At 40.8% G+C, this 12,978-nt stretch overlaps 2 protein-coding genes across 4 annotated transcripts in view; one reads left to right on the top strand and one right to left on the bottom strand.

Annotated features, from left to right (window-relative positions):
• MGAT4A (alpha-1,3-mannosyl-glycoprotein 4-beta-N-acetylglucosaminyltransferase A) overlaps positions 1–12,978 on the top strand; it is a 121,197-nt gene that overhangs the window by 30,233 nt on the left and 77,986 nt on the right. The window lies entirely within an intron of this gene.
• On the bottom strand, positions 6,006–6,694 carry LOC134756765 (14-3-3 protein theta-like). Its single transcript, XM_063695597.1, has one exon. The coding sequence runs from the start codon at positions 6,538–6,540 to the stop codon at positions 6,196–6,198; it is 345 nt and encodes a 114-aa protein (XP_063551667.1). The 5' UTR covers positions 6,541–6,694; the 3' UTR covers positions 6,006–6,195.

Raw genomic sequence — 12,978 nt, 5'->3', positions numbered from 1 at the left:
TTACACGCATGAGCCACCGCGCCCAGCCAACATGTAATAGACTTTTAAATGAATTTTAAATACATCTTTAAAAAGTTAATTGGTTTTGATTTGCAATATGGTAAATGTTGATTGATATAATTCACATAAACAAAAGGTCTTTGGGGTTGTCTAATTTTGAAGACAATGTAAAGGGGTTCTGAGACCTACCTTATAGATAGATAGATAGACAGATAGATAATGCAATATATACTAATATAATATAGAGTATATACTAATATGATATCATATATAGTAAATACTCATATGGTATTTATAGTATATATGAATATATTATATATAGTATATATTATGTATATAGTCAACTAAAGGAAAAAATCAAGCTTTTAAAGAATTAAAGTTAATTTTACTCGGAAGTCTTGCTAAGGACTATAGCCTGAGGCTGGTAGCCTGGGAGTGGTCCTTTGGAGAGGTCTTGTGAGATGGCCCCTGCACAGTGTCCCAGCCACTGCTTATATGCAGGTAGTGCAGGACCATTCCAGGTAAAATCATATCGCACTTGCTCAGAAAGTTCCATAAAAGCGGAATCATGAGGTTTGGGTGTGAGAGGATATCTGGTTATAGCTTGCAGAAGCATACTCACTAACCCCGTCTGATGTTATCTCACGTGCAGAAAAAGGCAAGGATGGGTCACGTATCCTATAAGAAACATCGTGACTCAGGCAAGAGATGTGGTGGGCCATGTGCTCTACCCTATTTTGTCTTCAAAACATTCTTGCAGGGAGCATTTTGTCACATACTCGGGGTTCAAGCGGAAATGGCAAACATGGCTCCCTATGTTTGCTAATTTGTCTCACAGTACTATTGTCTCACAGTACTACATATGTGTCTCCCTCAAAAAATGGGATTGACCTCATACTGTGCATATTGTATAATGTACATTTTTTGCTTAATATCATCACAAATGTTTCCCATACCATGAATTGTAGTGGGTCCATAATATTCCATTTTACAATTACCATAATTAGCTTAATTTTATAAGTATGGTATAACCAATTTTATGCATATTATTGATCAATTTTTAAATTTTTTTTTTAGTTTAAGAGGATTTGCCTCTTGTTACTTATTGCTTGGCATTCTGTAAGGCAATGGCATTTAGGGGGAAAAAAAGACTAAAATATGATTCCTGCTGTGCAGAAAAGAGTTAACATGGCAAATCTGAGACTGCTAATTATCAGAAAGCCTGGCTTGAAAGGCTGGTCCTCGGCTGGCCTCTGGGAACTTGGCTGATAAACCCTGATAATAACCTTTCCCTATATGAGAAGAGTGGCTCAGTGTGCCTAAACTATTTGTACAAGTTGTGTGGTTATGCTGAACACCTGGTTTCCTTATTGGAGTCTGAAATTTTGGTATGTACTAGGCAGCGGGTGCCTATGTGACCAGCCCACGGTAACAGCCTTTGACATTGAGTCTCCAATGAGCTTTCCTGGTAGACAACACAACACATTGCACGTGTTGTCAGCACTCGCTACTGTGGGAAGGAAGTGTGTCCTGTGTCACTGCATACCTGGTTTCTTCCAGACTTCTCTCCGTGTGTCTTTTCCCTGTGCTGCAACTCAATGGTGAGTCCTGTGAGTCCTTCAAGTGAATCACTGAACCTGGGGATAGTCTTAGGAACTCCTGACAAACCTGCTGTCAAGGAACTCATAGCTGAGGAGGGAAAAAGAGGTAAGTATGTAATTATAGTACAGTTTGTGTTGATATAAAATAGTGTAGTTAACAAGATAAAAAGGAGCTAAAGAGAGGATAGAGGTCAGAGAAAACTTCACAGGAAGACAACGAAAGAGTATTTTGAAGGATGCATGGAATTTTTTCCAGTAAAGAAAGAGAAGGTGGATCTGGTAGGCAGACAGCATGAACGTAGAGCAATGAAACTCATAGTAAGTGGGCTTGGAGCACTCCAAGCAGCTTGGTAATACTGAAGCAAGAAAGATCCTGGGCAACGTGAGGAGATCATGTTGGAGAGTTAAGTAGGTAGTCATTGAAGGTTTCCAGCTAGAAACGTAAGGTGCAGAGGATAATGAAGGGGAAAATGAAAAGACATGGATAACAGTTTCGTGTTCCTGGTCAGGAGATGAATAAAAGGAGGGTTGATACTGGGATCTGTGTAAAGAAGAGAGGATTAATGAGCTTTAATGTAAGCAAATGTGAGGAGATTTCAGAGTATATTTATTTATTTTTAATTAATTTTATTTTTTGAGACGGAGTCTTGCTCTGTTGCCCAGGCTGCAGTGCAGTGATGCAATCTCAGCTCACTGCAACCTCTGCCACCTGGGTTCAAGTGATTTTTTTTCTGCCTTAGCCTCCCAAGTAGCTGGGATTACAGGCGCACATCACCACACCTGGCTAATTTCTGTATTTTTAGTAGAGACGGGTTTTCACCGTGTTGGCCAGGCTGGTCTTGAAACTCTTGGCCTCAAATGATCTGCCTCTCTTAGCCTCCCAAAGTGCTGGAATTTTTTTATAGGCATGAGCCACCACACCCAGCCAGCTTATCACTACTTCTGGTTCTTCTGCACTTGAATCATCAAATGCAAATGTCAGTTTTTGAAAACTGACAGCTAACAATTTTGAAAAGAGAATGGCCATCTTTTCAGTTGTAAAACATTTTATTAGGTTTATAAACAGCAATTAGAATGATCAAGTCAATGAAAAATTTTTTAACATTCGCTCTGTTTCTAATCACTTTTGTGTGTACATCAACCTTTAGCATTTGTCTTCTTATGAACCCATCCAGTTAATCTTGTTGTATGAATACACAGTAGACAAAAGAGTACTGTTACACATCCTCTTAGTAAGGCAGTGTTCTGGGCTCCTCTGACAAACGTTGTGGTGAAGTCCTTTCAGTTGAATGACCCACTGGATGAACATGCCCTATTTGCTTTTTGCCCTTAATAATTATTATTTGTTCGTTGGTTCTTTTCTGCTTTGCTTTTTCAAAAACCTATTTAAAAGTAATTGTAGAACTAAAGGAAGCTGCAAAGACAGAGAGATACAGTGCAGCCTTCACCCATCTTTCCCTGACAGTTACTTCTTGGGATAACTTATGTGTATATAATGTACAATATCAAAATCGGGAAATTGACATTGGTATTATGAGTGTGGATAGTTCTGTGTCCTTTTTTCATGTCTAGATTCTTGTAACCACCACTATAGAACAATTCTATCACCACAAAGATCTCCCCTGTGGTGTTGATAGTCACACCAACCCCTGCATCCCCCATCATCCCTAACCCCTGGGAACCTAGTCTATTATCCTTCACTATAACTTTGTCATTTTGGAAATGTTATATAAATGGAGTCATACAGTGTCTGAGAGATTGGAATTTTTTATTCTGCGTGATGCCTATGAGGCCCATCCAAGTTGCTGGGTGTTTGAGTAGTTTGCTCTGTTACCTTGCTGAGGAGGATTCCATGGCACGGGTGCCAACCTTTTATATGGCATTTAATGGGATCATATTCTAAAATCTAGTCGCTCTTTTAATTGGTGTATTTAGACTATTTATATTACTTTTAGTTTTAAAATGTCCACTTTATTCCATGTAACACTTCACCAGAGATCATTTACATCTGAGGAAGAGATGGCCCATGAAATTGATCTATAGTAAAATACTCTAAGAAATGCAGTCCAATTCTGTACATTTCCAGGCACCCCTAAAAAAGTGGATCACAATGCAGAAATATAGGCATTGTTACTACAATTTACATAAGATAAAAGGGAGATATCAATAAACCTTAGTAATAGATTCACCTGTTTCTTAACGTATGGGTATGCAGTTGTTACAAAGCCATAGTAAATGGTTTATAAAATGAGATTTTATTTTGTGTTCCTCTGCTGTTTCATAGGGGATAGCATTTTTACAAGGCTCTTTTGGGACTACAGCCAGTGATTAGCAGCACATAACAGCGGTCCACCTCTAAAGAACAATCACTAGACAGGCCGGATACCCTCTGTCACATGTGCACAAATCTGCATGGAAAAGGACTAAACTTTTAGACTTGGACTTGGGTACTTATTTCCCCTTTGTAGTGTATCAAGAGATGACATGCGCTTTAATTTGCCAAAAGCAATGCTTGTATTCTGGCAGCAACATGCTACTTCTATTACATAGTAAAGTGAATACCAGAACTGCAAAGGCAGGAGGTGTAAGTGAATTTGTATTGGGAAGAGACGTCAACTTAGCAGCAAATGAAGAGTGAATAGGAAAACTGCCTGTTGCCACAGACATACATGACCTCTACAATATGTGATATAAGAGGCATTTCAAATTTATGGCCTCCAGCCCAGAGATGGCAAGTGCTTTTCCATTCAGTCTAATACTTCTGCGTTCCTACTAAAAAGGAATATATTAAGAGCATAGAAAAGTTCCTTACTGAAAGGAAATCTCAAAGAGCAAAGGAGGGAATGTAGAAATTAGGAAGTTGGCTGGGTGTGGTGGCTCCTGTCTGTAATTCCAGCACTTTGGTAGGCTGAGTTGTGCAGATCACCTGAGGTCAGGAGTTCGAGACCAGCTTGGGCAACAAAGTGAGACCCCCATCTCTACAAAAAATAGAAAAATTAGGCAGGCATGGTGGTGCATGCCTGTAATCCCAGCTACTTGGGAGGCTGAGGTGGGAGGAGAATCTCTTGAGCCTGGGAGGCGGAGGTTGCAGTGAGCCGAGATTGTGCCACTGGACTCCAGCCTGGGCAGCAGAGCCAGATCCTGTCTCAAAAAAAAAAAAAAAAAGTTCTATGGAACACTCTTTAAATTGTAATTAACTACATTTTCATATATTTACAGTAATACAAAACACAGTCACTTGCAGACCTGGTTAAGATTAAATACCAGATACAAATATGTCCTCTACATAAGTTTTTTCAAGTTACTTTTGTTTATATGGAATGAAGCTGTTAATACTTTTCTACAGCAGTAACTGCACACCAGGAAGGCCAAGACAAACACAAATCAGGGAATCAGGTTTTCTCAAAGCTGCAGTGTGGAAATACTATAAACAGTTGGTTCCATACACATAAATAGGTTTCTTTGCTACAGGAAATCCAAGTGGAATAAGGAATGGACATGGTAAAAAGGTTTCTTGAAGGGAAGAAGGATAACACCCTGCATGCATTTAGTGTTCAGCTCCTTCTGCTGCATTGCGTTCTTTTCCTGTACTGTATGATGTCCACAGTGTTATTAGGTTGTCTCTCAGCAACTGCATGATGAGGGGGCTGTCTGAGTCTTCAGTGTATCAGGTTCTGCAGTGGCTTCATCAAAGGCTGTTTTAGGGCTGGGTGCGGTGGCTCACGCCTGTAATCCCAGCACTTTGGGAGGCAAAGGCGGGTGGATCACTCGAGGCCAGGATTTCAAGACCAGGCAGGCCAGCATGGTGAAACCTTGTCTCTACTAAAAATACAAAAAATTAGCCTGGCATGATGGTGAACACATGTAGTCCCAGCTACGCGGGAGGCTGAGGCACAAGAATCACTTGAACCCAGGAGGCGGAGGTTGCAGTGAGCTGAGATTGCACTACTGCACTCCAGCCTAGGAGACAGAGCAAGACTCTGTCTCAAAAAAAAAAAAAAAAAAAAAAGCCATTTTAGTCAGTGGGCAGGTGAGCTCAGGGTTGTTAAGGATCTCACAGTAAAATATAGAAAAGTTAAGAGCCAGCCCCAGGCAGATCGGAAGGGGGGGGTTGCATCTCTCTCTTGCTTATCAAATTATCAAATGTGTCTTGGTAAGCTCTTGGGAATTATCTACCATCTGTGTTTTTTGTTTGTTTGTTTTGTTTTGTTTTTATTTTGAGATGGAGTCTCGCTCTGTCACCCAGGCTGGAGTACAGTGGTGCTATCTCAGCTCACTCAACCTCCGCCTTCTGGGTTCAAGTGATTCTCCTGCCTTAGCCTCCTGAGTAGCTGGGATTACAAGTATGTGCCACCACACCCAGCTAATTTTTGTATTTTTGGTAGATGTGGGGTTTTGCCATGTTGGCCAGGCTGGCCTCGAACTCCTGACCTCAGGTGATTCACCCACCTCGGCCTCCCAAAGTGCTAGGATTATAGGCATGAGCCACTGTACCTGACCTACCTTCTGTTTTTGATCATTACCACATGCAACTTCAGCAAGATACTGGAAGTAATCCCCCTTTACTTTCAGATAGAAGATGGTTCTCTCTGGATTAGTTGCATTGGCTATTGAATATAATACTTATCCAAAAATTCCAAGACCATGGTGTATCCAAAAATTCCAAGACCATGGGGCAGGTGGATCTCAGCTCAGACTCCACTTTCTCCCTATGGTACTTAATCAGTAGCAGCTTCATATCGGAGGTGTCAGTTTCCTGCTCAGTGCTCAAAATGTCCTTCCAGGTGGACCTGTAGTCCCTGACCCCATACTTGTAGGCCACTGAGAGCAGATTGCGCTCCTTGCTGGACAGCTGGGTGCCCCACTTGGTCATGGCCTTCGTGTAGGTGGCCATGTTGTCATACTGCTTGGCCTGCTGGGCCAGCTCTGCCTTCTCCATGGTGGGTGGGTGGCTGGGGCTGGGGCTGGGGCTGGGGCCAGGCCAGGGCTGGGGCTAGGGTGGAGGATGAATCGAGAGAACAAGAGCTCTAGACCATTTACATTTAATGTGATTATTGTTAGGTTAGGCTTAATCAAGTCTACCATTTTATTTTTCTTTGTAGTTTGTTCCTTCAGTGTTTTAATTTTTTTTCCTGACTTCTTGTGTGTTCCTGAAACAGTTTTCAAAATTCCATTTTGATGTATCTGTAGTGTTTTTGAGTGTATTCCTTTGTATAGATATTTGAGTGGTTGCTCTAGGTATTTCAGTGTACATATATAACTTACCGTGGTCTACTGGGGTTGACATTTTATCAGTTTGAGTGAAGTATGAAACTTTATTTCCTTTAAAGTCCTTTGCCCTCCCCAGTTGATCTTTTTTTTTTTGAGAGAAGCTCTCACTCTGTCACAGCTCACTACAGCCTTAACCTCTAAGGCTCAAGCAATTTTCCCACCTGAGCCCCCGCAAGTATGTGGGACCACAGATGCATGCAACCACACCCAGCTAATTCTTTAATTTGTCTATAGAAATGGGGTCTCGCTTTGTTGCCTAGCCTGGTTATAATTGTTTCAAATATTTCTTTTACATTGAGAACCACATCAGACAATGTTACCTTTTTGCCTCAACCATCAAACATAATTTAGAAAACTCGAGAAAAGGAATGTCTCCTTGCATTTTTTTCTCTTTTTCAGTTTTTCCTTTTTGGTGTTGCAAGATTCCTTCCTTTATCATTTCCTTTCTTTTTTAAGAACTTCCTTTAGCCATTCTTTTCAGACAGGTTTGCTGATGGCAAATTCCATCAGTTTTCTTTTTTATAAGAATATCTTGATTTTCCCTTTATTCCTTACAGATAGTTTTGCCAGAGATGGTGTTTGAGATTGACAGTTCTTTTTCTTTTCTTTTAGTGCTTAAAAAATGTGCCATTTCCTTCTGATCTCCATGGTTTCTGATGAGAAATTTGCTGTAATTCAAAATCTTTTCCCCAGTAGGTCATGTGTGTTTTCCCTCTGGTTGATTTCAAGATTTCTTCTTTGTCTCTAGTTTTCTAACGTTCAATTGTGGTGTTTCTTTTCATGGGTTTCTTCAGGTTTATCCTTTTTGGGTTTTGCTCAGCTTCTTGAATCTTTATGTAGGTTTATGTGTTTTACCAAATTTGGGAAATTCTAGCTATTATTTCTCCAAGTACAGTCATGTGTCACTTAATGATGGGGATGTGTTCTGAGAAATGCATCGTTAGGTGGTTTTGTTGTGTGAACATCATAGGGTATACTTACACAAACCTAGATGGTACAGCCCACTACACACCTACGTACTGCTCCTAGGCTACAAGCCTATATAGCATGTTACTGTACTGAATTCCATAGGCAATTATAACACAATGGTAAGTATTTGTGTATCTAAATATATTTAAACATAGAAAAGATAAAGTAAAAATACAGTATAAAAGGCGAAACAGTATACCTGTAGAGAGCACTTACCATGAATGGAGCTTGCAGGAGTAGAAGTTGCTCTGGATGAGTCAGTGAGTGAGTGGGGAGTGAATGTGAAGGTCTAAGACATTACTGTACACTACTGTAGACTGCCATAGCCTTCACAAATACTGACCTAAGGATACACTCAGTTTATAAAAATATTATTCTTTCTTCAAAAATAAATTAACCTGGCTAGGAGTAGTGGCTCACACATGGAATCCTAGCACTTTGGGAGGCTGAGGTGGGAGGATCACTTGAGCCCAGGAGTTTAAGACCAGCCTGGGCAATATAGTGAGACCCTGTCTCTACAAAAAAAGAAAAAAAACACAAAAATTAGCTGAGTGTAGTGGCATGTACCTGTACTTCAGCTACTCTGGAGGCTGAGGTGAGATGATCACTTGAGCCAAGAAGGTTGAGGCTGTGGTGAGCCTTGATCAGGCCACTGCACTCTAGCCTGGGTGACAAAACGAGACCCTGTCTCAAAAAATATTAATAATTAATCCTAAGATTATTGTAACTTTTTAACTTAAAAAAAATCTACTGACTCCTTTGTAATAACACTAAGTTTAAAACACAAACACATTGTATAACCACATAAAATATTTTGTTTTTTTATGTTCATATTCTATAAGCTTTTTCTATTTAAAATTTATTATTTTTTTTACTTTTTAAACATTGTTGTTAAAAAGGAAGAGACATACACATTAGCCTAGGCCTGCAGAGGGTCAGGATCATCAGTTTCCCAGTCTTCTACCTCCACATCTTGTCCCACTGGAAGGCCTTCAGGGGCGGTAACACACATGAAGCTGTCATCTCCCATGAGAACAGTGCCTCCTTCTAGGATACCTTCTGAAGGACCTGGGGCTGTTTTCCAGGTAACTTTTTTTCCTATGAGCAGAAGGAGTATACTCTAAAAGAACAATAAAAAGTATAGTATAGTAAATACATAAACCAGTAACAGTTGATTGTCATTATCAAGTGTGTACTGTACATAATTGTATGTGCTAGACCGTTACATGACTGGCAGTGCAGTAGGTTTATTTACATCAACATCACCACATCCATGTGAGTCATGCATTGTGTTATGCTGTTACAATGGCTACAGTGTCACTAGGCGATAGGAATTTTTCAGCTCTATTATAATCTTTTTTGTTTTTTTTTTTTTTTTTTTTTTTGAGACAGAGCTTGCTCTGATGCCCAGGCTGGAGTGCAGTGGTGTGAGCATGGCTCACTTTAGCATCAGCCTCCTAGGCTCCAGTGATCCTCCCGCCTCAGATCCCTAGTAGCTGGGACTACGTTACCCAGCTAATTTTTGTACTTTTTGTAGAGATGGGGTTTCACTGATTTGCTCAGGCTGGTCTTGAACTTCTGGCCTCAAGCGATCCTCTTGCCTCAACCTTCCAAAGTGCTGGGATTACAGGTGTGAGCCACTGCGCCCAGCCTCCATTATAATCTTACAAGACCCCTGGACATATATGGGGCAGGACTGTACTTTTCCCACCCCACCCTCTTTCTCTGTGTTGCTTCTCTCTGTTCTTCTGTGTTGCTGATGATAGCCCTCTTTCTGTATGTTCTTCTGTGTTGCTGATGATAGCAGTGTTAGATCTCAGATCTTTTGTTACAGTTCCAAACGTCCCTGAGGCTCTGTTAATTTTTTCCTTAGTCTATATTCTCTCTTTTGACTAGATTGGGTAATTGCTGTTGTCTTTCTTGAGGATCACTGATTCTCTCCATCTGCTCTTGAGCTCACCCATTAAGTTTTTTTTGTTTCAATTATTATATTTTGTATTCTGAAACTTCCATTTGTTTATTTATATTTTCCATTTCTTTGCTTAGGGTTTCAGTTTTAAAAATTTGTTTAATGTACCCATTGAAGCATTTTTATGATGGCTGCTTTAAAATCCTTACAAGGTAATTTCAACATCTGCATCATCTTGGTGTTGGCATCTGTTCATAGTTTGTTCTCACTGATGTTGAGATTTTCCTGGTTCTCAATATTATGAGTGATTTTCAGTTGTGTCCAACGCATTTTGGGTGTTTATTATAAGACTCTGGCTTTTATTTACATTGTCTGTCATAGCTGGCCTTTTCTGACATCATTTTGGGAGGGTATGGGCTGTGCCACCTCATTATGCTGGTGGGAATGGGATGAAAGTCCAAAGCATCCATCAGTACCCAGCAGGGAGGGATTCCTCCTTCCAGCTGTGCAGGGTTGGGAGGTCAGTTTCCCGTAAGGCCTGTGCTGACGCCACACTTGCTAAGAGGGGAGAAGGGACCCTGCTACTGCTTCTCCTGTGGCCTCCACTCACACCTCACCAGGAGGCTCATTACTGGTGGAGGGTGGTGAAAGTCCCAGCTCCCTCACTCAGTCTTTCCTGACCCCATCCACATATTATGGGTGTCAGGGGGCCTAGTAACAGTTGGGCAAGGGTGGAAGTCTAGGCTCCCTGCCTGGCCATTGCTGATAGAGTGGGGATGGGACCATGTGTTTTCATGGTATATGGCTGGAGTAGAGTGGTGATTGTCTGACGTTTTCTGTCCTGCTGGGTTGCCCTTTACTGAGTCCTTTGCATAGAGTTAGCAGGCTTTTCTTGGTCCTTTTTTTTTTTTGTGCTCCTGTTGGTATTTTCAGGTTGCCGATTTTTCTAGTTCCCATTCTAGGATATATGAGGCAGAAAGAAAATTCAGAGAACTCACTACTGTGTTGTTTCTTGGGTCCCAGTGACTCTACCCTTTCTGCCTTCTGCTTTCCACCTTTCAAAGTCTTCTTATTTTTTATTTTTTGTGGTGGTTGTTGAGACAGGGTCTCACTGTGTTGCCCAGGCTGGAGTGCACTGGCACAAACTCAGTTCACTGCAACCTCTGCCTCCTGTGCTCAAGCCATCCTCCCACTTCAGCCTCCCGAGTAGCTGGGACTACAGGCGTCCGCCACCACGCCTGGCTAATTTTTGTATTTTCTGTAGAGACAGGGTTTCCCCATGGTGCTGAGGCTGGTCTTGAACTTCTGAGCTCAAGTGATCCACCCGCTTCAGCCTCCAAAGTGTTGGGATTATGGATGTGAGCCATGGTGCCCAGCCTTCTTATTTATAATATCTGGGTTTATAATTCTGTTTAGCAGGATGCATAGAGAGAAGTGTGTCTATTCCATCTTGGTCTGGAACTGGAAGTCTCATCTTGAATTAGAGAAAGTTATTCAAGGATATTGTCATCTGAAGACTCATAGTCTGAGATTTTGCTTTTATGATCAATTTCACCACCATTATTAGAGTCTATAGTGATACTACCTGCTTTCTACATTCATTTTCTGGTTTGTCCTACAGTTGTCAGATGTCTTTGCTGTAACTTTTCTTCTTTTTGCCATTTTGGGTACAAAAAGGAAAAATCCTGAATTCCCAGTTGTTTTCAGCAAAGGTTACAGAAGACTGCAAAGTAGTGTTTTTGAACTTCTTTTATGCTATCCTGAAAGATGATGCCAATAGTCTTAGCAACACAATAAGAAAACTAAAAGATGATATAATAGTGGTGATTTATGTCACTATGTACCGTCCTCCAGGTGGTTCTATCATTCTTCCATTTTATTTAGTTTTTTTTTAGCATGATTAGGAATGATTGATGAATAATTATAAAATTGTAAAATAATTCTTAGGACAATAAAATAGCAAAAAGTTTTAAGATATAGAAAAAATAGGCTCACTGAGATCCTATATCTGTATTATTTATCTATTTATGCATAATAAATTACCACAAGTTTAGTGGTTTAAAATGATACATTTATTATCTCTTATTTTCTGTGGGCTAGGAAACTGGGCATGGCTTAACTGAGCCCTCTACCTGGGCTCTCAAAAGGATACACTGAGGTGTCAGCTGGACTACACTATCATCTTGAGACCTGACTCGGAAAGAATACACTCCCAAGCTTATCCAGACTGTTGGCGGAAGTCATTTCCTTGTGGCTGTAGGACTGAGAGCCCAGGCTTGTTGTTGGCTGTTTTCTGGGATGCAGCTCTAAGCTCTTTGTCACATGGGCTTTTCAGTTTAGTTGTTTACTTCTTCAAAGTCAGCTAGGAAGTCTATAGACACCATATATTATACTATACACTATAGATGTTATATGAGATGGAGTCCTGTGTAATATAACATAATCCTGGAAGTGATGCCTATCACCTTTGCCATATTCTGTTCATTAGAAGCAAGTCATTGTGTCTGCCTGCACTCAAGGGGCAGAGGTTGTGGAAGTCTGTGAATACCAGAAGGACGAGGGTCACTGGGGTCACTGCAGAGTCCGCTTGCGACAGTGTCTTAGATTTATAAAACAGTCTGAGGGACTCATATGGTAATTGCTAGACAGAATGAGTTATATTCTTTGTTTTTTGTTTTAAAAAAAGCCCAGATGTTCCCTTTATCCTTTGGGAGGTTTCTAAGAAAGACTAAAAGCCATGAAGTATCAGTCCTTAAAAATAGAAGATTTCAAAAAAGAAACGATAGCTAAATTTGGGTGCGGCGGACCTTGGTGACATACTGAGGGTTAAGGAGGAGTCAGATGGGATGGGAAGATAAAATCTTGATAACCTATATCCTCACCTGTCTCATCATCAGTGGACTATTGGAAGAGTCAGACAAGGGTGGAGGAGGCTTGTAGCTCACATTCTCACTGCTGCCTCACCTGTAGTGAGGCAGGTTCATTTGTTTTTTCCTTTTTCAGTCTGAGGCATCTTCTGGTTCGCTAGGCCCCTTTCATAAGACCACAGGGTGAGTCTGTCAAGTTCCCACAGTTAAAGTGGGAGTGCCGCAGCCTGGAAGCACTAGGTGTTGCAAATGGTGTCAGCTGTGATTTTGGTCTGGGCCTGCAGGGCAAGTAAGTGGACTGTTTAAACCATTCACATGGAGAAATAAAGTCCTCAGTAATTTGAAACAAAGAAAAAGGAGA

The sequence above is a fragment of the Gorilla gorilla genome, chromosome 12 (assembly GCF_029281585.2).
Source record: "Gorilla gorilla gorilla isolate KB3781 chromosome 12, NHGRI_mGorGor1-v2.1_pri, whole genome shotgun sequence".
In the NCBI taxonomy this organism is placed as follows: domain Eukaryota; kingdom Metazoa; phylum Chordata; class Mammalia; order Primates; family Hominidae; genus Gorilla; species Gorilla gorilla.
The sequence above is the reverse complement of the archived record's forward strand: the minus strand, read 5'-3'. Positions and strand labels throughout refer to the sequence as shown.